General features: G+C 49.5%; 10 protein-coding genes across 10 annotated transcripts; 7 read left to right on the forward strand and 3 right to left on the reverse strand.

Annotated features, from left to right (window-relative positions):
* Positions 1–1,863: 1,863 nt before the first annotated feature.
* LCP9604111_6255 (uncharacterized protein) lies at positions 1,864–2,774 on the reverse strand (the record flags this gene model as incomplete). The annotated part of the gene is made up of 6 exons (XM_039074156.1): positions 1,864–2,029; positions 2,083–2,113; positions 2,166–2,319; positions 2,419–2,471; positions 2,532–2,609; positions 2,759–2,774. The coding sequence occupies 6 exons, from the start codon at positions 2,772–2,774 to the stop codon at positions 1,864–1,866; spliced, it is 498 nt and encodes a 165-aa protein (XP_038927781.1).
* Positions 2,775–2,925: 151 nt separating this feature from the next.
* LCP9604111_6256 (gamma-glutamylcyclotransferase family protein) lies at positions 2,926–4,069 on the forward strand (the record flags this gene model as incomplete). The annotated part of the gene is made up of 3 exons (XM_039074157.1): positions 2,926–3,454; positions 3,720–3,839; positions 3,900–4,069. The coding sequence occupies 3 exons, from the start codon at positions 2,926–2,928 to the stop codon at positions 4,067–4,069; spliced, it is 819 nt and encodes a 272-aa protein (XP_038927782.1).
* An 85-nt stretch (positions 4,070–4,154) lies between these two features.
* LCP9604111_6257 (uncharacterized protein) lies at positions 4,155–4,484 on the forward strand (the record flags this gene model as incomplete). The annotated part of the gene is made up of 1 exon (XM_039074158.1): positions 4,155–4,484. The coding sequence occupies one exon, from the start codon at positions 4,155–4,157 to the stop codon at positions 4,482–4,484; it is 330 nt and encodes a 109-aa protein (XP_038927783.1).
* Positions 4,485–5,801: 1,317 nt separating this feature from the next.
* Positions 5,802–8,201, forward strand: LCP9604111_6258 (uncharacterized protein; the record flags this gene model as incomplete). Its single annotated transcript, XM_039074159.1, has 2 exons — positions 5,802–7,167; positions 7,240–8,201. The coding sequence occupies 2 exons, from the start codon at positions 5,802–5,804 to the stop codon at positions 8,199–8,201; spliced, it is 2,328 nt and encodes a 775-aa protein (XP_038927784.1).
* A 986-nt stretch (positions 8,202–9,187) lies between these two features.
* LCP9604111_6259 (uncharacterized protein) lies at positions 9,188–11,072 on the reverse strand (the record flags this gene model as incomplete). The annotated part of the gene is made up of 2 exons (XM_039074160.1): positions 9,188–11,004; positions 11,063–11,072. 2 exons carry the CDS (start codon positions 11,070–11,072, stop codon positions 9,188–9,190), a joined length of 1,827 nt encoding a protein of 608 aa, XP_038927785.1.
* Positions 11,073–12,302: 1,230 nt separating this feature from the next.
* Positions 12,303–15,666, forward strand: LCP9604111_6260 (TMCO4 family protein; the record flags this gene model as incomplete). Its single annotated transcript, XM_039074162.1, has 2 exons — positions 12,303–14,330; positions 14,383–15,666. 2 exons carry the CDS (start codon positions 12,303–12,305, stop codon positions 15,664–15,666), a joined length of 3,312 nt encoding a protein of 1,103 aa, XP_038927786.1.
* A 1,283-nt stretch (positions 15,667–16,949) lies between these two features.
* Positions 16,950–18,626, forward strand: LCP9604111_6261 (RTC4 family protein; the record flags this gene model as incomplete). Its single annotated transcript, XM_039074163.1, has 2 exons — positions 16,950–18,319; positions 18,374–18,626. 2 exons carry the CDS (start codon positions 16,950–16,952, stop codon positions 18,624–18,626), a joined length of 1,623 nt encoding a protein of 540 aa, XP_038927787.1.
* A 453-nt stretch (positions 18,627–19,079) lies between these two features.
* On the forward strand, positions 19,080–21,516 carry LCP9604111_6262 (M28 family metallopeptidase; the record flags this gene model as incomplete). The annotated part of the gene is made up of 3 exons (XM_039074164.1): positions 19,080–19,971; positions 20,022–21,397; positions 21,460–21,516. The coding sequence occupies 3 exons, from the start codon at positions 19,080–19,082 to the stop codon at positions 21,514–21,516; spliced, it is 2,325 nt and encodes a 774-aa protein (XP_038927788.1).
* A 325-nt stretch (positions 21,517–21,841) lies between these two features.
* Positions 21,842–22,303, forward strand: LCP9604111_6263 (TMEM14 family protein; the record flags this gene model as incomplete). The annotated part of the gene is made up of 2 exons (XM_039074165.1): positions 21,842–21,844; positions 21,983–22,303. 2 exons carry the CDS (start codon positions 21,842–21,844, stop codon positions 22,301–22,303), a joined length of 324 nt encoding a protein of 107 aa, XP_038927789.1.
* Positions 22,304–22,979: 676 nt separating this feature from the next.
* Positions 22,980–24,349, reverse strand: LCP9604111_6264 (putative C2H2 finger domain protein; the record flags this gene model as incomplete). Its single annotated transcript, XM_039074166.1, has 3 exons — positions 22,980–23,687; positions 23,751–24,130; positions 24,187–24,349. The coding sequence occupies 3 exons, from the start codon at positions 24,347–24,349 to the stop codon at positions 22,980–22,982; spliced, it is 1,251 nt and encodes a 416-aa protein (XP_038927790.1).
* Positions 24,350–24,491: the final 142 nt, after the last annotated feature.

The following is a 24,491-nucleotide window of genomic DNA, read 5'->3' on the forward strand; positions in this document are numbered from 1 at the left end:
CTCTTTTACTCGGATGTTCCATAGGGCACACTTGTGCACACTTGTCCGGCATACCGAGAAAATCAGGTTTCAACGGAGATGAGCCGAGTCTTCTTATCACATGCTTATAGTTGTCCTCTACCACCGACGCCGCCAACGCCGGTAGCTCATCCACTTGGTTTGTGGCAGTGTCGAGTGGCCTCATTGTGGGGTGGACAACAACTGAGACATGCATGCAGATATACAGATGCATATGGTTGAATGGCTATTTCATACTCCGTACTCTTCGCGAATAGGATCTATATCCCGATGATACTATAACACCCTGTTCGGCGTACGGAGTACATAGCCACACGTTATTTCACAGGTTCGGCCGGGGTATTCGGGCCGGACATACATACATGTTATGTCCCATGTTATGTCCCAAGGTTTGAATTCATATTTATTTCCCTCATCCCCACAAATATGAAGCTATGGCGAGAGTAAAAGATGCATGAACCGATTAGGGCAACCAGGCACTTTCGATTGGCCAATAATGGACTTCCGATTTTCGGTGGAGGTGTACAGAGGAGCGAGTGGAATAATGATTCGCTATGTTTAGCTTTAGCCTTTCAATCTCCATTCACGGTTTCGTTTACAAGTCGAGTTAACTAGTACTACGGAGTATGTTGTACACTGAACTCAGCCACCGTAAAAGAATGTAGATCACACATACACGGATTTTAGGCCGAGCGAGATGGATTTCCCTTTCCGTTTTAGTGCTCACCCCTTGCCGCTTTTTGCTCATTGAGTAAAGCTGAGCACGCCCCTGAGTATTACGTAATCGTTAAACCCGCTCACTGAGCATCACATGATTATTACATAAGCTAGATGACTCGCTCACTGGGCGTCACCTGAGCAGCCTGAGCAAAGTGGGAGAGCAGCTAAGTCAGCAGGTCACCTCAATGAAATGCACCACGCTAGCCCCATCCAAATGCAGTCGTTCACCCAGCACTCTTGACCGTTGTCCCCTCAACGAAAGGCTGGTGTCATCAATTTGGCGGTCGATCCTGGTTGTTATGCCTCCACCTGGAAGGCAAATGCACAGTGGGGCCACATTATTGGCTTTACTATTCTGCGCCTATGCCACTATTCAACCTCGCCGAGCTCTACATAGTTGCGGAATATATCCAACCCTCCATTTTTGGTTCTACAATATCTAGGAATATCTCAGCCTAGCCCTTTCGGTAATCAGGTTAGTCAGCTGTGTTCTAGGATCGTATTCGATATAATTGAGCATTATTTTCCGGTGTAAGGTATTTACAGGGTTTTTAAATCCAACCTGCACAGCCACCGCTTTGAGACAGATAAGCCACAATACTTGGAACACCTGTAATTTCCGAGTTACATAAAACAGGTACGATCATGTAACGTAATTCACATACGAGCCACCACATACGACCCGCCACCCCATTCAACAATCTAGTTTTTAAATACATTTATCTTAACCATAACGCCATTAAATTAATTAAACTAAATTCAACTATCTTTCTGGATACCTGTTAATTTTATGCCCGGTTCTTCCACACCCACTATACCTTGCTGCAGCCCGTGGACGTGGTTCTAACCCTAATTAAGGGCTTCCGCGCGGGGGGTATAGAGGTGCTTCTGATGCTTCTACTACCTTAGTAATCAATTAAGAAGCTTCTTGAACTGAGAGGCCTTCTTCAGCGGGTATCTGCCTTCTAGATCAGGTCTATTTTTACTTCTTCTTCTCATTTTCATCCTATAAGTTGTACTGTAGTAGGTTTTGCGGAGGATAGAGCAGGTATTTGTAGAGGTAGAAGGTATAGGACGAAGAACATTCGATATAGACGGTTTTTCTTGTAATGACTTTTGGCTATCTTAAGGAGGGTTGTAGACTAAGCTGTAGCAGCGGTACGTTATACGGTTTGACATGCCCCAGGACGGAGGAGGTAGCGCTTTACCAAAAATAAAAAACTTGATGAAAGCTCCGATCAGAAGTACTACTAAGAGCTGGCCGAGGAGAAGCCCTTGTGTAAAGGACAAGCTAAGAGGGTGTTAGCAAGATCACATAGTCCACTCCACAGACAGAGGGCGTACGAGGATTGAGGCGCGAGTGGCGCGGGCTCATCTGCATTATAGTTAGCATACCAGTTCGAGCCCTTGGAGATAGCATCACTCACTATTTTGGAGCGCCATTGTCAGCGGCTGTCGACAATCCTTGTTCACAGTACCATCTCCAAGTGGAGAAGATGTTCCAACTTTCGGATCTCTAGGGCTAGCTTGGCCGAACGGCATATCTCTTATCGCTGATATGCCACTCTTGACCGCCTGCCTCTGAAACTTTAAGGAAGTGCCCTTATCTATTTCGGGACTAGCGTCGCTTGCATCTATAAAATATGATGAATGCCTGCCACTCGTTTCGTTTTAGCTCACCTCTTGCCGATTTTTGATCTCAGAGTTAAATTGAGCCCCTGGATTGCCCAGCCCTGGAGGCTCAAGGGTTAGTTAACTAGTTACTGATGTGCGCTGGGATGACGTAATCTTACGAGTTAAGCTGCGGTTGGGGTCCCCAAGGTACGGTACATACTGAAGATGGGCCCCCTGAGGGGCACCGACAGCCCTGCCTGCGAAACAGGTGTGAGAGCAGAGTCGTCACTGGGAGTAGTAGGGTGCTAGAGAGGAGAACACCATGGGGTGACTACTGAGAAGAGAGGTGGAAAGGTGTCTGCGTTGCTATCTAGTCAGTTAGGCCTCGGGAGTGCTTTTATGTCACATAGCCGCTTAGTCATCCTGCTCTGGAAACTCCCACTGCAATACGTACATATATGTACATGTATAGCAACCCTCCACCAATCTTCTTCTTTCCCTTCCCTCTCCAAAGCACTATCATCATCATTCACTTTCCTTAATCCTCGCCCTGTCGAGATCTTCATTGACATAATGCGCAACACCTGGCCGTCCCCTATGGTCCGCAAATTCATTCGCGCCAACGCCTCGGCAGACCCGCCAAGGCCGTCGTTGTTGCCCTCATCTGACAAGTCTGCCGAGAATTCCTGGCCTCAAGACCCTATCCGAGACGAATATTGTTTCTTCTACGGGACATTAATGGACCCAAATATATTATCCAAAGTCTTAGGATCGTCAAAACCACCACCTATGATGCGCCCTGCTAGGATTATTGGTTACGAAATCAAACTTTGGGGCACATACCCTGCTCTCCTCGATGATAAACCACTTCATCCAGTCGATGGAATAGTGTGTGGCCTCTTATCGCCGACGCAACTTGATCGACTTGCCGCCTACGAAACGGATAAATATCATCTTCAAGCTTGCTTGATTAACGTTCTGAATAATGACGGTAGCACCGAGAAAACCATTGAGGGAGTTTCTTTCATGTGGAATGGTCGAGAGGATGAGCTTCGGGAGGGTACTTTTGATCTAAAGCAATGGGGGAAGGACAGACAGCTACGTGAATTGGACTAAGAACTACAGAAATGTCCAGGTTGGTTATTCGATGCTTTAACTACGTAAGTACTAGGCTTACTTACACAAGTAGGATGTTTACTTAAGAATTGGGAATTTGCTTTAAGACGTTTTGCTTCAGAAAATGTTGCTTTGAGACCTGGTGCTAAGCTACATACTACGTAGTTTCTTTATAACAATATTCTTTCGGTCACCTTCACTCTCTTTCACCTTAAGCATCTTTTGCTCTGACACTGTCAATTCTCGCATAGGTCTTGGCTCAATAGCTCCTGATTTCCTATGGAACAGTGAATCTAAGATTCCACAGTTGACACCAGATAGTTCAAAGCTGGTTAAAAACTTCTTTAACCCTTGGACATCTCGAGAAAAACGTGGGAACGTGGTGTCTGACGCTGAATTTTTTCTACCTATAGCTAAATAGATTCTAACAGAAATGGTACACCTGGACGATGTTGAGAACTCTAACGCCGAAACGTCAAAAGAAAGGACGGAAATCCTGTCCTCCATCAACCCCAACAAACAAATCCACAACCCGATTGTACCGCAGTCGGTCCCCACATTACAGCGAGCTTCACCACCCGAGGCAAGTCGCTACGTTTGAATAATAGTATCATTATCGCTAATTAGACTAGGGCCAAGCGAATTATACTCTATCGGGGCTTACAAGTGACGACTCAGTCGCAATAATGCGACAAGCATTATCACCAGACCCGGTTGTATTCAACGACAGCCACCAAGCATGGGCAAATAGTGAGGGAACGACCCTTCTAGAAACACTCAAGACTCTGTCACAGGCAGTCAAAGATCTCCAGAAAAGGGCCGATACCCAGGGGCAGGATATCCAAGACACAAATAAGAGCCTTAAGGACACACAAAAACAACCCGAGGATACACAAAAGAACCTCGAAGAGGCACAAAATACCCTCGAGAATACACAAATAGACCTCGAAGAGGCACAAAAAGGCCTCATCAAATATGAGCGGACGTTTGACGCACATACAATTGAGTACAATTGAGGTGCAATCAACAAAAAGGACGGTCAGTGCTTAAAGGTTTTTAATTGCTGGGCGCTAGCATGCACAGAATAGATGGCTGATGAATGATCCACCTATCACGTGATTTGATCTGATCTTTTCATGCCTTTATTTTCAGGCCGTCAAGATGAGCATGTCTGTGCGCTGACTGAGCAAACCCGAGCACTCACTGAGCACTCGCTGAGCGTACCCTGAGCACTCACTGAGCAATATTTGGGAAGTACTAAACAATTTTTTTTACATTACTAAGCATACCCTAAGTGCTCACAGTGATCACCTGTACTGTGAAATACTCAGTGAGCAGGAACCTGAGCGCCCTTATAAAAGCGGCGGCACCCCGATCGGGAAATTCGCGACCGTGGCCTAAAATCCGGTACATACAGGTAAATATGGCGGAGTACGGGGTTTTCCCGATGGGGTGCCGCTGCTTTATTAGGGTCCTCAGGTCCAATTCACCGATTATTACCGGTACACCGCACAACGGAGGCAAACGAAAGATATAGAAATCATGTATCTTTGTAAATTTGCATGGCTAATACATATAAGATATAACCATAACATATTTTCTCAACTTTCGAACCATGGAGTAATAATACGTACAGTATAAGTCTAGGTTGAATTAACACTAGGATTAATCATGGCTGCACGATTCAGCTACCAAGATAGGAAATAATGATGCTCAAAATGCCTCACAAATCAATAAGCCCAGAAACTTGTTATCTACGAGTTTGTCAAAACCATTCAATTAGGGTTGAGATATTCCGCCACGATTTCAATGGTGGGCCGGAATCGTAATCCCGATAAACGCCCATGGAGGCCTTCGAGAGTCAATAATATACGAGACGTGCTCAGTTTTACTCTGGCGACCAAAAAGCGGCAAGGACAGCCCTAAAGGAGAAGGGACAGCCATCTATACCTGTATGGATGTAAGATTACCGGAATATACCACCTGGGATGTATTTTATCTTCTATCCCAACCTGAACTGGGCTGAACCTGACGCTTAGCGTGGAGAAGGGGATTTTTACCCTCTCCACTTCTCCAGGGCTTCTAGCCTTTCCCTGAGCGCTTGAGCATCTTTTTGCTTTAAGCTTCGATTTATTTTCTAGCTTTCACATGATAATTTCTTGAATCTCTTATTCACATCCTTGTGGGGTCTGACATCGAAATCTATCGGATACTTTTCTGTCAGTTCGACTTTCATGTCAGTCCCCATTGCACGAACTTCACTCGATACAATGCCTCGATATACACAGTAAACAGCATTATTCGGACGTACCATTGACGCCGGCTCATAATTTATGGGAAAGAACCAAACTCTCGGCGCGCGCGCCTGTGTGAATATGTCAGAGACCTCCTCCACATCCCAAGGCGAATCAAGCACCCTCCAAGGATCAGCCGCCCAGCCGTTAAATAGATCCTGCGAGTCTTGCCGGAGTCTCAAGGTCCGCTGCCTCCCCAGCCCAACCACGTCTAACCAATGCCAGCGATGCGCCAAGGGCAAGCGATCCTGCGTCTTCGTGGCGCCGCAGAGACGGCGGCCCCGGAAGCGGACGGATTCGCGCGTTGCACAGCTCGAGAAGGAGATGCGGATGATGCGTTCGCTGTTGAAAAATCGCATCCCCGAGGAAGAGGAACCGGATTCCAGTGACGACAGCGACGGGGACGATGTTCAGGATGAATCGGCCGATACGGACGCTAAGAGCACTCTCGCATTGCGGGACAATTCGACTCACTCGTCCGAGGATGTCCGTTATATGGATTGTTCCCCTGAATTGCTAAATACCCCGCACTCCGGCGTGCATGGTAGTGGCGGCTTTTCAGCGCCCCCGATTTTCACGGATATGCCGGCTCGCCATGAATCGCTGCAGGAGAGGCTTCCTCCGGCGGACGACGTGATCGATCGGGGAATTCTCTCCCTCGAAGATGCGGAGCAATTGGTGGCGTATTTCATTCACGAACTTGCATTTTTCTTTCCATTGGTCGTCTTGCCTTCGAACACCACGGCAGCTCAACTGCGACAAACAAAGCCAGTCCTCTTTCTCTCCGTGATTGCTGCGACATCCATATCCGTCGACGCAGGATTGGCAACCGTGTTGAACCGTGAGATGGTTCGCCTCTATTCTGAGAGGTTCTTCATCGAGGGCGAAAAATCACTTGAGCTAGTGCAAGCGCTGCTGCTGATGATCATACATTATTTCCCGCCCGCCTCGCCTTTGAAGCTGCAGATTTATCAGTACACGCACATCGCCTCGACGATGGCGTTAGAAATTGGGTTAGCTAATAAACGTCGTGTCTCGAAAAAGTCCGATCGCAAAAGCAGCAAGCATGACGAGCTGCTAGCTGAGCAGGCGAGGACAGTTCTCGGCTGCTACCATCTCGGTTCAAGCGTTGCGATGAAAACCCGTCGCCCAAATATGCTCCAGTTCAACGACTGGATGACAGAGTCTCTCAAACACCTAGAAAACTCGCCGCATCGAACAGATCAACATGTAGCGACATGGTTCGAGCTCCAACGAATAACCGACGAAGCAATGTCCTCATTCGGTCTAGACGACACCAGTACCACATCACCCTTAACCGAGTCGCGGGTCCAAGCCGTGCTACGCTGGTTCGACAAGCGGCTCGAGACGTGGAAGAAGAACATTCCACCAGATATGCTGACCGGTAAGAAACCCCAGTCCTCTCGCTGTGTCATGATGCATCCAAAATCAATGCTAACGAATCCCATCAAACCAGTCCCCATGATCCTCGAATACCGCTACACAGCACTAGCAATGTACGAACTGGGCGTAGGAGAAGGCTACCGCGACCCAGACGCCATAAAGCGACGATATTTCACGCTGCCGACCCTCGATGGAGAGAACAACAGTGGCAGCGAAGCACCGGACGCCCCACTCAGCGCAATCCGCATCGACATCAAGGTGAAATGGATGAACGCCGCACATGAGTTGCTAGACGCCGTGCTGGTTTGCAGCACGGACACTTTGCGTAAACTCCCGAATCTCACATACACTCGGTTCGCGATGGCCGTGACATCCCTGCTGAAAATACACTTCTCCGTGCGAACCGGTGCTCTCGGGGAAGTCGTCACGGCACAGGCCGTGAATGTGGCTTTCTATCTCGATGCCTTAGCCAGAAAGCTAAGCGAGGCCAGTGCCGGGGGCAAATACCTTATCCCCAGTCGGTGGTATCATGTCGTGGGTGTTAAGGGCCAGGATTGGTATGACCGGCTGGAGAGGCGCCAAAATGGAGGGATAGTAGCTGGTTCTCAAGTCGTATCGGAAAGCCCGCCGATCGGCACCACAAAATCGATCCCAGCATCACACCCTACCCAAAACCAAAACCAAGTGCAAGTGCAAGACACACATTTGGATCAGGTCCCAGCAACGATGGACTCCTTCCCCGGCGTACCCATGCCCCCAATGCCGCCGGCGATAGACGGGTACGTAGCGATGGGCGGTGCGGGCATGTGGGCCATGGACGGCGGGAATAACCCGAATTTCTACGCCATGAGCGCGGCGGGCTATCAGCCCTCGGTGACGCATGCGCAGGCGATGTTGCCACCTCAGTTTGCCTACGAGCCGCAGAGGATGCCGGTTAGTGCTGCTGGGCAGCATATGGCTAGGGCGGGCATGGAGTTGGATGGGTGGCTTCCTGATGGGAGTATCTTTGGGATGCAGCCTTTGCCTGAATTTTGAGATGGAGATAAGAGCCTGGGATTAATAAATCCCGGGGTGGATGCACATGAAAGTGAGTCTACAACATATATAATGTCATATATCATAGGTATGAACTGTATATACATATCAGCTTGTTAATATTTTAACCCCGATATCCCGTAGTCATATCAGCAAGGGTAAAGGGTTATGTTATACTTACCAGCACATTGAGAACATCATCCAAGAGATTCCCAAAAAGCTAGAGCCTAGCTCCCAATAACTCAACCCTGGTAGATGGGAGTATCACTTCAAAGGCAGACATACCCATCACCACACACAGTCAAGTCACCAAGACGAGAAGAAAAGAAAAAGAAAAAGAGAAGAAACCATCAAAGAGCGAGTACCCCAACGGACATTAATCGCATTTAAAGCGAAACAAATAATACATTCGCAAAGTGCTGTCGGAGGCTCGGGAGGATCGGAACTTCCGTGGAACCGTCGGGGTTCATTGACGTGTTGGATATGGGTCTGATGTGGGTTTATTCGGGGTCTTGGCTGTTCCTTTCTGCACTACGGGGTATGTTGTATGTCCCTATGTTGCATTGGTAGTTTTTGATAGCATTGGCCTGTGTCTTGTACTCCTTGTATCCGACCTTCCAGATAGGTCTTGGATTAATTTGTGAATGTATCGTTGTTATTGTATTTCGATGTGACTATTTGAAGGGTATTTGAAGGATTTTAACTTCGTTACTCGAAATTGAGTTGTATAACACATTCGTGGATCGGGATCTATGGAGGATCCGATTCCATGGATAATCAGACAGTAACCACATGCAAAAATGCACAGGCAGATCAGTAATCATAGTTTATGTAAATAATCTCAATCAAAACAGGTTCGTGAATTCATTGCGTAGATAGAACATGGATATCAAAGCCAACCGAAACAAAGACCAACTACCTGATATATTCAACTCCTGGCCTGGCAGTACAGAATAAAAGAAAAGCGTAAAAGTAAAGCAACAGAATCATAGAATTGAAAACGCTTCCAACGCATCCATAAACCCAGCAATAGCCCCAATCCCCACCAATCCCCTTGTAGCATTTCGAGTCAACGCCTTACGACGATCCTTGGCATCTTCACGCGGGGATCGGCGTGGGTGCGTCGACGGGGACCTTTGATCTGAGCGAGTCGGCGAGGATCGGAAGCTAGACTCGGGGGACGAGGAGGAAAGCGGGTATGTGGATGGATGGTGGCGGGGTTGGAGTTTGTTGTTGTTGGGAATATTGTTGTATGCCTGGTTTCGAGTCTTGGGGGGCTCGAAGTAGACTTGGCTTGGCGATGTGCCTCTGGGAGAGGGGTTGGAATTGGGAATGTTGATGGCTGGGTTTGATTGGTTCACGTTTGTTGGGATGGATCGGGGGATTGCAGCGTAGTCTTGGTTTTGGTAGTATTTGTATGGCTGCTGGGGGGGACCCGGCTGTGTGTGTGAAGGTAATGGTGGAGGTCGGGGTAGAGCATGGTTCGGGGGTGGGAAACTGCCGCTTGGGTATGCGGGGGGTCTACTGTCGGGATTGTTATGACTCGGATATCTGGATGAGACGCTGTTGGAATGGAAACTGCGGCCTTGCATAGGGTTGGTGCTGTGTGAGGGTCGAAGAGTGTCGGGTCTCTGCTCGCCTTCGTCACTTGAGTCGATGACTCTCGAGTCGCTGCGGGGGCTGGATCGACGCTTGAGATATTCGTCCGGCTCTGGTTCGCTTTCCACTTGAGCTTGGTAGCTGGAGTACTTTCGGCGTAGCTCTGCTGCATGATGTCGGGCCTCTTGTGAATGGGGGTCTCTCCAGTCCACTGTTGCTCCTTCGAGGTAGTAACCTCGGATGCTGTGATTATCAAAGCCCGGCTCTTCGGTATCATCTTCTTCGGCATCCGAAGAGACGTAGACTCGAGGTTGAACTCGGTTGTTGGATGTATTAAAGCCCTTGGCGGCATGGTGTAGTTTTGAAGGGTCAATCGAAGGCACCCAGAGTGAAAGCAGCCGGTTCAACGTGCTCTCAGATAGTCGCACCATATCTTTCGGGGATCTTTCCATATCACTCAGTTCCACGTCACTATTCCCCAAAGCGATGATGGGCAGTCTTGTTGGATCCGAGTGTCTGGTTGCGGCAGCAAATGGCTTCGATATCGATGTCGTATTGGACGAGTAATTGAAACTGATTTTCTGGTTTGTCGGGTTCTTGGCAGCATCTAAAGTCTCCTGTTCCACGAGATCCCACAAGCGATCAAGGCGTTTGACAGACCAATATCGGACGATGATCATGTTCTGAGATTCAGCTTTCTCCTGAGCAATGGCATCGTTGGTAGTGGCTGTAAAGGAATTAGTAGCAATTCCGTCGTCAATACTGGATTTCAAAACGTCCCCAAGCTCTAGAGTCTGTAGCATCACAATCAGACTGAGCTTGAGAGTTTCCAACTGGGCTAGCAAATAGGTGACATGCTGTTTCCGGAAACACCATTTGAGTCTATCCTGCAGTGGGATTCTCATAAGATCATTGTCTCTATCGGTTGCCTTCAGTTTGTCCAGCATGTGTTCGATTTCGATGAATATCATCTGGCCTTGTCCGGAGATCTCCCATGCCTTCTCTGTCGCCTCGGGAGACCGTTCCGTATCAGTGCCCTCAATGATCTGCCCGACATTTTTGAGCACCAGAGCGAAAAGCGAGATTCCCTTGGCGATACTATGAATCTCCAGTCTAGACTGAGCGAGTTGACAAGCGGCAGCATTGAGGAGCAGTGAGAGGCGAAAACCCGCACCGGCAACCTTGATAATGGAAGCCTGTGAGCCTTTAGAGAGAAGGAACTCATTAGTAGAATTTCTCAACTTTCAAAGGGAAAGACATACCTGGTGCCATGATAAAGCAGTGTTTCAGATCATATCAAAGACAAAGTGGACTTCCTCCAACTATCATAACCTCCAAGCTGTTCCCCGCCAAGAACTAGAGCCGCAACTGCATATCAAGTGACTCACGTCTGACATATCAATTTGGAACCCCGGAGGGTTCTCTGTCTGTACGCCCGCAATTAGTGGCGTCATGGTCTATGGTTTCTCGCCTTCTCGTTGGTTTACGAGGACCGGCGGAGTTGATCTTCAACCCGAAATGATCTAGCGCATGCTTTTCATTGTTACATGAAGTCCCGGGCAAAAGTAACCGGCACTGCCTCAAACCTCGATTGCCTTGGATTTGTTTATCAAGACTGTTTTGCCCGTATCAAAAGGGCAGATTATGCCCCGGGGATTTCGGATGCCCCTACCCTTGCTCTTTACCCGGGGTTTTTCCCAGGGCGAAGCATGGTGGCAATGACCTCGTATTACGAGAAGTGGGAATCTTGAATGAATGGTAAGCTGATTACTCCGTGAAGAATTTCGTTATCTCCGAGTTAAGGGATTTCTCTTGCCTTGTATAACAAAATATAATAAAACAGCTACAAACATAGCCCTGGGGTATATATATGTGTGGAGAAGACATGCAGCTATTCCGAGGTGGATCTACTAACATTGACCTATTAATGTGAAACGCTCCTATAGAATGAAGAATACTCCATAGATAAACATCAATATTCAAAACAATCAAACAAGAATGTATGTTATTCGAAGATCTACTGTTTTCATTCAGACTTGTTTATTTAGCATCGGACCCGATGGGCGCATTTCCGCTTTCGGTCCCTCCACAGTTCCTTTTGCGATTTGCCTAATCTCTCCCCAGACATCCAAACCTCCAACTCTCTACTATAACTCTTTAAGCTCTTTAATTACAGACTTGATTCAATCCTTTGTTGTGGCTGCTCTCTGCTAGCTAATTGATCTCTCCGCCGCATTCTCCGCCCCTCCTTTTTCCGCCGCGTGGCACACCGTCATCTGCGGAGACTATTGCCCAAGCCTGTCCGATGACAATCTAGTGGCCCACCATCGGACGTGGGAAACTCGCGATAAAACAAATACGCCCAAATAAGAGCCTCAAAGCTCAAGGCAACAATCGTGAGGCCGGATGGGTGAGCTCCCGAAGGTATCGCGAAGGAACGAGGGACAACTGGGATCCGATACACCACCTTAAGGCCCCCAAGAGCCTCCAGTCCATGAAACCATGACCGCAGCCTCGGGTGTCACTGTAGACACCTCCGATTATCCTATATTATCCCCGCCGAACGCCCTCCATTCGTCCCAGCACGAGCCCCAATCGACAAAGGGCGGTTCCCCCACAAATCAGAATGGAAAAGAGACAGAGCGCTCAGCGCCACAACCAGTAGCACCCAAACCCGCTGCAGGATCTGTTAAACAAGATCCTATTGCATCAGATGAAGTAGATGATTTTGGCCTTCCCATCCGAGCACGCCGGCACAACCCCGCACCCAGCGAAGGAGAGAATGCCAGCCAAAATATCCAGAATGTACCTGTGAGCTCGACGGGCTACAGTGACGCTGTGGAAAAGGGAAAGGAGCCAGAGTTATCACAGGGCAAGCTAGCCAATTCGAATAATACAGAAGAGCGAGGCCAGGGCGCAGACCATAACACTTCTTCTACACTCCCCTCGTATTCATCGGCCTCTACAGCTCTTGCTCAGCCTCGGACCTCAGCTTCGAAACAAAGGTCACCCCAGGTGTCGGAATGGTCGCACCAGCGCCTCGCCCAACCTGATGCACATTACCCCGAGAGCGAGGAGTCAGAGCCAGAGCCCGATGAGTGGAAAGCGATGCCTGCGCTTGGAGAGTTCGACTATTATGACGACTATGGGAGACTCATTGCTCGTGGCGCCAAAGAAGAATCCGACGAGGCTGTATACCAAGGATTGGGAGGAGCAGGGAGGGGCTATACTCGGGTGCAGCTCGACGATGATGCCCAGTCTGCTACAAGTCTAGATGATGATACAAGCTACCTCTTTCGAGAGGCAGGCGGCAACTCTGCTGGTCTAGTTGGCGAGGAACTGCGAGATACCATCAGCCAGCTCCAGGCCACCAAAGACCTTCTCAACGAGACTCAAAAGATCGCGTATGTGGGCGTTGTCAGGTTGACAATCCATTATATGAATCATGATCTGGCGTCAATTGCCACAACCAAATCTACGCGCAGAACCATGCAGAAAGCCTCGGATGCCATGCGAAAATGGGGCCAGGCGATCATGGGGCGAGTCTATGCTCATATGGATATCAATTCCGCTGAGCAGATTATGATTGAGCAGCTCGCGGAGCATGGGGTGGAACCAGAAGATCTGGTGCGACCACTCATGCAGAATGCGCGGGTCAAGAATCCTATGGCAGAGAGTGAGCCGAAAACCTCTACATCCAGTCGAAAATTCGATTCTCCATCTAGGCTCTCCGCAGAGACGGACTCATCTGAACTAGATCCACCTCCGCCATACGAGGTCCACGAGACTGAGGAGCTCCCTGAGGTCAAGACGCCTTCTGAGATGCCAACCTCTGAACGCATAGATATCGATCTCCGCTGGACTGTCCTCTGCGACCTGTTCCTTGTGCTCATCGCAAATTCAGCATACGACGCTCGGTCGCGCACTCTTTTGGAAAGGGTCGGCGCAGCTTTGAGTGTAACATGGCTACAGATCTCACGGTTCGAAAAGCGAGTCACAGACTCCCTTGAAATGCAAGAACAGGAAGAGAAAGAGAATTGGGATGAGTCAGATCACATGGAAAAGCGTCGCAAGATGGCCTTGAAGCGGAAATATATGATTATGGGTTTAGCAACGGTCGGCGGCGGACTCGTCATCGGCCTTTCCGCTGGGTTGTTGGCACCCGTTATCGGAGCTGGTCTTGCTGCTGGGTTTACTACAGTGGGTATCACTGGAACTAGTGCATTCCTGGGAGGAGCAGGCGGTACAGCTTTGATCGCTTCTGGTGCTACTATAGGTGGAAGCACCATTGGAATGAGAGCTTCGCAACGACGTATGGGTGCAGTTCAAACGTTCGAATATCGACCTCTTCATAATAACAAGAAGGTCAACCTGATTGTGACGGTCTCTGGCTGGATGACTGGCAAGGTCGACGATGTTCGTCTACCTTTCAGTACTGTCGATCCGATTATGGGCGATATCTATTCTGTTCTATGGGAGCCTGAGATGCTTCGAAGCATGGGTGACACTATCAATATTCTGGCAACAGAGGTAAGCTTCTAGAGATGTGCGCTAATTGTTAATAGACTAACCAATTCCCTAGGCATTAACACAAGGTCTGCAACAAGTACTAGGCAGCACTGTCCTGATGGCGCTGATGGCATCCTTGCAACTACCACTTGTCCTCACTAAACTCGCATACTTGATTGACAATCCCTGGATCGTTTCGTTGGCACGCGCCAATTCAGCCGGCCTCGTTATGGCGGATTCCTTGCGAGAGCGGAATCTTGGCAACCGGCCTATCACATTGCTTGGTTTCTCCCTTGGTGCGCGTGTGATCTTCTCTTGTTTGAAAGAGCTGGCCGAAAAGGGTGCCCACGGTCTAATTCAGAATGTATACCTATTTGGCTCGCCCGTTGTGGCGAACAAGGACGAATACCTCAAGGCTCGGAGTGTGGTATCTGGCCGATTTGTGAACGGCTATGCCACGAATGATTGGATCCTGGGCTACCTTTTCCGGGCAACAAGTGGTGGCATCATGAAAGTTGCCGGCCTCGCAGCTGTCGAAGGTATACCGGGCATTGAGAACTTTGATATCACCTCACTTGTGAATGGCCACATGGATTACCGTACGGCCATGCCTCGGATTCTGAGGGAAGTTGGTTGGGAGGTTCTTGAGGATGAGTTTGCAGAAATCGAGGATCCAGACCCAGATAACCACGCCGAACGACAGCGCGAATTGATTCGCGAGATTGATGAAGCTCGCCGAGAAGCAGAGGCGAAGCCAGAGAAGAAGCGCTTCGGCCTGTTCAAGCGAGGCAAGATGGCCGAAAAGAAGAAATGGGAAACGTATGATGTCGACAAAAATACCGCTCCTCGCGAGTCAAGCGATCCCGAAAGTAGCCCCGGCACTGTCCTCTTCGATATTGAGGCCATTCGAGCCGAGTTGCTCTCCGAGGCGATCGAAGTCAAAGAATTAGAGTCGACTATGCCTCTGATGAAGCTAGACCTGAACGCTCCGTCAAAACCGTCACCCGCGCAGCCCTCTTCCCCTATCGACAGGAGGCCCAAGACACCCGAACTCCCAGCTGTTACTCGCACTTCTTCACTACCCCCGCAAGCCTCGGGGCAGTATTCTCCTTACGGGCCCAATGAATTCTCTCCCGCGCCGATGCACGAAGATATGGAAATGACCTTCGACACATCCTTCTATGAATCCCCACGATTTAGAAACGACGACCTTCACTCTCGTCCGGAGTTGAGAACTGCCTCTACAATGCCGACGGTTGGAGCCAGTGCCATCGGAGCTATGGCCATGGAGCCCAATGCCTGGGCGGACCATGATCAGGGACATCGGGATGGCGAGATCTCAATGACGTTCGAATAGTGTCGGCTCTGGGATCCTTCTCATCTTGCTTTCCCTTTCTCTCTTTATACTTTTCTTTCCCGGTCTTAAGCAGTAGAAACAGGTCAAAGGTCTAGATATTTTGTATCTGGTCTAATTACTGACCCTTGACTGTGGCTTGCGAGTTCCATTCGTCCCCATACCCGAAGTCTGTGATACAATTCCATCTCAAACCTTTCACAACCGTACGGGCTTCGTTACATTGCGCTAGCATGTCCTCGCCTGGCGAAGAATCCGATTTCAATGTTTTCTCCTGCACCCCTCATGTTCGCAAGAACACACTGGCATGCTCTTGAAGACGGTAGTCGGGAACTCTGTTCTGGTCATTTCCGTTTCGACAAAGAGGATCAAGATGCTTTCCATCTATATTATGCATGTCATCTGAGAGTAATTGTGTAACCATTCTGTATATAACTGAATTAGTAACTGTCTCACGTGGAATTCGAGTCTCGCGTTTCCCCTCATATGGCGCTGAGTACGGCGGGCGATAACGGCATATTGGACAACTATGCAGCAGACATTTGATTGGCTCGGAATATTGACTACTTCACCGCCTTTCTCACCGCCGCTCTCTTGATGTGCCTTTCGATTTCTGGGGCTTTCTACAACATAGGCCAGAAGGCCTTTGAGGGTCTCTTTCTTATGAGTTTTTCTTTCCTTCTTGATGTTAAATACGGGTAGCTGGAAGAATGATTATCAGAAGCTCTCTACGGTCAATAGTGAATTATCACAGACTTTGGGACTAAGACGGAACGGATAACGGTGACAATTATACATACCTTTCAATATATAACATGCAATTAGGGAATGTTTGGAGTATTACGGAGTACAATAAATAGACCTAACTAGTGAACTACTTCATATTCTATAAATGTTGTTACACGCAATGGTTTTCTGCCGGATAAAACCCCGACCTACGCGATGATTCAACCAATCAAATCCCCGTTGTCCGATACGCCGCTATCGCCCACCGTGGCCAGGTGTCCGCATTGTCTCAGTTTCTCGAAACCGAGCGTTCTTTGTTTCGAAGGCCCAAAAAGAAATCCAACACCGAATCAACACTGTACCTCGAACTTAACCGCAGACATCTTTGCGAGGAGACTTGAAATCACGCAACAACGCGCCCTGTTCCAAGCCCGAATTCCCTCCCCCGGCCTGCGCAACGCGCTTCACATGAACCCGGACTAGTTCTCTTTGACTCCAAGCTTTCAGACCCCCGATTGATGCCGACAATTGGCGATTGAAATCTTCCGCCACCCTCTATCATGGCCGCTTGGGCCAAACCTGATTCCAGCCATGCGTCCAATCGTATGACGAGGGACAATCCTCCGCGCGAGCATCTTTTGTCTACTTTCAATAAACCCAAGTCTGAAGACGCGATTCTCGACGTCGCGACAATCAATGGGGAGGCTGTTCAACCTGTCGAGACAAAGCCGGAGATTAATACAGACGCGGAGCCTTTAAGCTCCGACGAAGAGGACGTCGGAGACCTCATTGCTGGACCTAGCATTGAGAAAAAGCCAGAGGATGATACAGATACCGAACCTCTAAGCTCCTCACCTCTCAGCTCCCCACCTCTCAGCTCTGGTGAGGAGGAAGAAGCGGAAGACCCGGAAGCGAACGCTGCTCAACCAAGCATCGAGAAGAAGTTGGATATCGACACCGATGCCGATCCTCTAAGCTCCGATGAAGAGCAAGCTAGCGACAGCGATGCTTCCCCACCTCGCAAAGAGGTAAACTATACGACTGCGACTTTGGAAAAGAAGCTTGCGGAAGGAAACAATAGGGCATACAATAGCCCACAAACTCGCAATGGATACTCTCGCAAAAGCAATTATGCGCGAACCCTCAGTGCTATGACGGGCTCCGATGACGAGGATGATATATTTTTGTTCTCCTCGCAGAGCCACAAGCGGCAAAGGGCAACAAAATATGCCTCCAAGCCCTCGACCTATTTCAACAGGCCATCTTTCCCCTCACGGTCCACCGAGAAAGAAATGACCTCCTCGCCAGTCGAAGAATCCCCAAAAGAACCCGAGGTGACCTTTATAATGCCAAAGGACATCGAAAATTCGAGTTTCCGAGAACCTCGTGGCGGGAAAGACTCAAACTCTATATCGCACCCATACACGAAGGAAGAATGCGAAGCAATGTTGCTTGACGATGATTCACCTCTATCATCCCCATCTTCTTCCACTTTCGAGCAAATGTCGCAGGTCGATGAAGTGGCAGCGAAAGAAGACCCCCAACCGACATCACCCCGCCTAGCCCTGTGTCCAATGTGCCATAAGGAAGTAGACTGGGCCGAGCTAGAACTGTTCAAATCACAGCCAAAGCAACGTATTCGCGAGCAAATGATGTTCTGTGAATCACACAAGCTTCGCAGTGCCATGGACTTGTGGCGTGAGCGAGGGTACCCTAACATTGACTGGGATGGGTTTGAAGAGCGCGTTCAGGGCTATTTCCCCGAGCTCGAAAAACTACTTGTCCCTGGTGCTTTCTCTTACTACCGAAATATTCTTGGTAGCTCTTTCGCACCAGGGAAAGCGAGAAACTCCCGTGTGAGAGTGAGCGATAACGAGAGACTCGAGACGATGACCTGTGGTTATTATGGTAGTATGGGTGCAACCAAAATGTATGTGGTATATAAGCCCCTGCTTAATCGGACTACGTTAACACTTATGTCTAGACTAGAAACAATCATCCGTCGTTTTTCTGTGGTTATACGTCGCCTAGCGACAACAGATGATCTTATCAAGACGGCCGGCGTGGCTGGCTACACACAGTCTGTCCTTGTGCCTGAGTTGGCTGTGCTAATGGTCAAGGATGACATGAAGGTCAACGACGAAGATGCCCGTCGGATTCTGAGGGAGAGTATGGACATTGGCGACAGAGTCAATCCAGACTTCAATGTTGTCCCCATACCGAAAGATGCCGAATGATTGTGGGTTTACTTGACTTCATTATATACCACGGGTTTTATACTGTTTCATCTGATTTCTGGCTGTGGCTTGTGATTTATCTCTGTTCGCCCCCATTCCAAGGGCCATGCATTTTTTTTCATTTTGAGCGATTGTATATAGGTAGCCATTATGATACCACTCATGTTTTGTCTTCCATCTACTGGAACACCAATCGTATCAATCCTCAATAAAGTCCAATTCGCGCATAACTAGTTAGTTAGTCGTTATTACTTAGTAAGAAAAGAGCAACTCTTAACTAGCTAACTATAGATCGAAGATAAACATTGTCCCAAAGAGGCAAGTTGATGGCGGGCTGATCCGTGAGGGGTAGCTTTGTCAGCCGATAAGGTGATTGCTCGGTTGATGACACAATGCGGAGAAGCTTTCCACCTGGGCAAGATTGCATTCTCACTCTTCTATCCTTCATACAAGATGAGGGAAAAAGACATGCCTTATTCGGAGACCACACCTCTGCTGGAGGTCAATGTCGCTCCTCCGCGGCATAGATATCCCCACAATGCTGTTCGTCAAGCGTGTACTATCTCCCTTGCAGCCCTACTTTCTGTGGCGACTCTTCTGTTCCTAATTCCTACTGCCATTCTGCCTCGAGAGCACGGCTCCATCTGGTCCTATTTCCCTGGTGCTCATCCAATTCCACATGAAGCGTGGCCAGAGAGCTTCGGTCTGCCTTACGACCAGCTCCAGCAGATCCTCCTCAATGTGCCTTCCGCAGATAAGGCCCGAGAGTGGAGCCAATACTATACCGCGGGGCCGCACTTGGCAGGGAAGAATTTGTCTCAGGCGCTCTGGACTTTGGAAAAATGGAAGGAATTTGGGGTGGAGGATACCGAGCTCGTGGCGTATGACATTTACATCAACTATCCGGTCGATCATCGCCTGGCCCTCTTGAAGAAATCCGGTGACAAGACCGAAGTGACCTTCGAAGCAACATTGGAGGAGGATGTCCTCGAAGAGGATCCTACTTCCGGCCTGCCAGACCGTGTCCCAGTGTTCCATGGCTATTCTGCTACCGGCAATGTGACCGCACAGTATGTGTACGTCAACTTTGGCACGTACAGGGATTTTGAGGACCTCGTCAATGCAAACGTCACCTTGGAGGGTAAGATTGCCATCGCTAAATACGGTATGATATTCCGTGGTTTGAAGGTAAAGCGTGCACAAGAGCTTGGAATGGTCGGCGTAGTCATCTACAGTGATCCGCAGGAAGACGGTGAAATTACCGAGGAAAACGGCTATGAAGCCTATCCTAATGGACCGGCACGGAATCCCAGTGCTATCCAGAGAGGTAGCACTCAATTCCTCAGTAAGGATTCTTTTCCAAGGTGCTGATATTGCAAAGCTAACTTGAACAAGGTATCCTTCCCGGTGACCCCACAACCCCGGGATACGCATCTAAGCCTGGATGCGAACGACAAGATCCCCACAACTCAATCCCTTCAATCCCATCTCTTCCCATCTCGTACAAGGAAATTTTGCCATTCTTGAAGGCGCTCAACGGTCACGGCCCCAAAGCGTCGGACTTCAACGAGTTTTGGCAGGGAGGCGGCCTCGGCTACAAGGGCGTAGAGTACAATATCGGGCCATCTCCCGAGGATGTGCTGATTAACCTCGACAACCTCCAGGAGTATGTGACAACCCCGCTGTGGAATGTTATCGGTACCATCAAGGGCCACATCCCCGATGAGGTTGTTATCCTCGGTAATCACCGTGACGCGTGGATTGCTGGTGGCGCAGGAGATCCTAACAGTGGATCCGCCGCGTTGAACGAAGTCGTTCGCAGCTTCGGCGAGGCTCTCAAGGCAGGATGGAAGCCACTGCGCACTATTGTCTTTGCCAGCTGGGACGGTGAAGAGTATGGCCTTCTCGGCTCGACCGAGTGGGTGGAAGAATACCTCCCATGGCTCTCCGAGGCTAATATCGCATACCTGAATGTCGATGTGGCTGCTGCGGGCACTAATTTCGAACCTCGTGCCAGTCCCTTGCTAAACAAGGTCATCAACGACGTCACCGCTCTGGTGCAGTCACCCAACCAGACCGTGCGGGGCCAGACTGTCCGCGATGTCTGGAATGGCAAGATCTCGACGATGGGCAGCGGCAGTGACTTCACTGCCTTCCAAGATTTCGCCGGCATCGCCAGTCTCGACTTTGGCTTTGGTCGTGGTAAAAATGACCCGGTCTACCACTACCACTCAAACTACGACAGCTTCGCATGGATGGAGAAGTACGGAGACAAGGACTTCCTCTACCACCAAGCTTGCACAAAACTCTGGGCTCTGGCAGCGGCACAATTGGTGGAGTCTCCCCTTCTTGCGCTCAACGCCACCGACTATTCTCTTGGCCTTGGATCTTACCTGGACCACATCAAACCTGCGGCGGACAATCTCCCGGAGAATACTCAATTCGAATTCGCACCTCTAGATAGGGCGATTCTTGAGTTCCAGGAATCTGCAAAGGCTTTCGATGCCTTTGCTACCGACCTGAAGTCCCAGCTTGGTGATAACGTGCCTTGGTACCACTGGTGGAAGAAGGTGAGACTGTGGTTCCAGATTCGCGCTACCAACGCGAAGTACAAGGGCATTGAACGGGCTTTCTTATATCAGCCTGGTCTAGATGGCCGTGAATGGTTCAAGCACGTCGTCTTTGCCCCTGGAATTTGGACTGGTTATTCGGGAGCCACGTACCCTGGACTTGTAGAGAGTCTCGAAGCTGGAGACGTGGAGAACGCCGAGGTATGTGTTTATTTGCGACCCTTTTTTGCCTTGGGTACAATTACTAACTGATGGGTTTTTAGAAATGGAGCTCCATCATCCAGGATCGAATTGGTGCTGCGACCCAGTTGTTGCTGTAAATGGGTAAGCAGACTCCTTACCTCGGTATGATAGAGAGTTGGATATACAGCACCGCTGGCCTTGAGGATGCACAGATATATCAATATAAACAAGTCTCCCGAGGAATCGGGGTCATGTAAACAGTTCCGAACACATAATTATATAGTTCCCAGCATTAAATTATGCGTGCACATTTACCCCGGACTTCGTCATCTGACTAATCAATTGCATGACCGAGCTTCGTCTGCGTTACTTACATCTCTCCTGATCTCACCCTCTCTCTTTTGACCTACAATCCTTTTAACAAGCAGAAAAGAAGAGACAACCTGCCTTAAAATCTACAAGATGGTATGTCCTTAGATATACTTATACCACACCTCCAATCCACCCTAGTCCGACCCTCCAAGGCCGAATCCGAACCATCAGCACCATGCCACCACCCATCTCGTACATCTTTCCTAAATGACCCAAAACTAACAAACCCAGGCATCACCAACAAGCTCCGCCCTAGCGCTCTCCCTCCTAACCAGCGTTGGCGGGATAATCGGCTACACACGGACTGGATCCATCCCCTCAATCGCCGCCGGCGTATCCGTCGGCCTCGTCTACCTCTTCGCATTCCTGCGTCTGCGCGCCGGCCAAACCTACGGCGAGGAACTTGGGCTCCTGGCCTCGGCAGTGCTAGGCGGAAGCTCGATCCCGCGTGTGATCAAGACGGGTGGAAAGCCTGTTCCGCTCGTTTTGTCGGTGCTGGCTACTTATGGGCTTTTTGTTTTTGGGGTTGCGTTTAGGGAGAAGAGGGCGTAGGAATTGGAATTGAAATGGAAATGGAATTTAAAATGTTAAACACAGATAATGGAGTTGAATCATTGTTTGTTCCTTAGTGATATCCGTACGTCATGTCAGTCTTTATCAGCTATTTGCGTATTGGCTTTGGTTGGATGCTGTACGAATCGATGCTACTTTACGGAGACAAGGTACATCATAATCGAACATGCATTGGTAGATAATGAGAAGCCTACCGGAGAAACGCTAAAACTCACAGCAGCCGTAGATGGCATCATTTTTGCCATCTCGGCATTCACATCAAACAAACTCCTCCAGGCCAGGGTTAAACCTCCAGTGGGGGGCCAGGAGGGAGGATCAAAGGGCAGGCACGTACTGTACGTAGGCCGAACGAGCGGCTCAAGGGAACCGCTCAGTTCTTTCTTTTTTTTGTTTTCAACTTTTTTTGAGTTTTCCTTTTTCATCTCGCAGCATCGTACTCAAACATTAACGACGTTTCCTGGGTTTGTCGGGAGAGAGATGGTGGGACGGGGGAGGACTCGCCAAACTAGGGTTTGGAATCAGGGCCACTGATGAAACCAAAGATCCAGCCAGGAGAATACTCATATGTAACTAGAAGTTTTGGTGTGTCGACTTAGCTGGGTTCCGTAAGTCCACCACTTGCAAACGCAGCAGGAAAAAAAAAACAAAGCAGGACTTAATGGGCCGGGTCGATCACCGTGTCGGAGTCTTGAATGGCGCCCACGATTGCGTTGCCGGGGATCTCGCCGAGGACGGTCTGCGTGCTTTTGTCTGGGACGTATGCATATCGAGGTAGCTGCGCCTTCTTTTCCTCGGGACTAAGCGTATCATCATTGTAAATCATTCGGATCGCAGGCTTGGCCTTTTCCTTCTTGGGCTTGCTGCTACCCTCTGTCTTCGAGGCGGCATCATTTGCTGCACCTGAAATCTGATTGTCAACAGGGAAGGCGTTCTCGGTTGGTCGGGCGCTGGATCCATTAGAGTAACCAGAAGGTGCGGGGGTGGGGGGGACGTGTCCCATGTGCATCTGTTGCATTTCGTGCGCGTTGACTGAAGGCACAGCAAAAGCAGGACGCTGAGGAAGGCTCGATGCGGCCGGCAGGCCCATGAATCTGTTATCGGATGGTGGAGGCTGTTGCTGGTGGTAAGGGGGAGCCCCATAGGAGACTGGTGGCTGTGCAGGAAGTCCGACGGGAAATGGCGAGGGGTATCCGGAGGGGGTGTAGGGCGAGGCACCGGGGATCTGGTGTCCACCAACTGGGGAATAGCTTGAATAGACAGGACTGCCAGTCTGCGAGAAATGAGGTGTCATGGCGGTGGGAGGACCACCATAAGGCTGAGGGTAGGAGTATTGCGGAGTGGCTGCGATCTGAGGCGATGGTGCCTAGTAATAATTGTTAGCTCCCAATACACTTCACGTTGAACAGAACAGCAGAATACGACTCACGTATCCACTGGGTGTTGGTGTAGACTGAACAGCACTAGAGGGTGTCACATCACCACTGCTACCTCCCGCAAGCGCCTCAGCACGCCTAGCCTTGTGTTCAGCCAGTCGCTTCTTGAGCTCTGAGACAGGTTCAAGCTTGGGCCTCTTGGCCGGTTGGCCGCCAGAAGAGGCGCCAGTAGGAGGGTTGCCTGTCGCATGCTGGCGATCCAGCTCAGCCTGCTGAAATTGTGAAGCGACACGCTGCTGATGGGCTTTGAGGACATCCGCGGGAATACCCTCCATGCCAAAGATTTCAATATCGACGCCCATGCGGTTCGGCAGCGCATTTTGGACCTGAGTCAATTGCTCCTTGTGGACCTGGCTCAAGTGCACGGATAGACCTAGCGACACAAGCCATCAGTATATGAGATCACTTTATCTGATAAATGCAACTTACCTCCGGCAGTGTTCAGTCTGCGATGGCAGTTGTCACACTTGAAATGCTTAGCTTTCTGGTGAGAGATGAGAATCTTCAAGTCATCGAAGTCACGTTCACAGTAGTAGCACCATGGGCGATCGAGAAGCTCCTCGAGAGAGGGACCGCGTCTTTTTTTGCCCATTGTGGTGTTGACGTTAACAGAGACAAGATTGATTCAGATGATGTTAACAGAGACAAGGGTGTCTTCAAAAACCGTAAAAGATGTGTGCGATTGCAAAGGAGGGATGAGGGGAGGTATGTGTCGCAGATCCGGAAGCTTGCCA

Source organism: Penicillium roqueforti, assembly GCF_015533775.1.
Source record: "Penicillium roqueforti strain LCP96 04111 chromosome Unknown scaffold_16, whole genome shotgun sequence".
Classification (NCBI taxonomy): domain Eukaryota; kingdom Fungi; phylum Ascomycota; class Eurotiomycetes; order Eurotiales; family Aspergillaceae; genus Penicillium; species Penicillium roqueforti.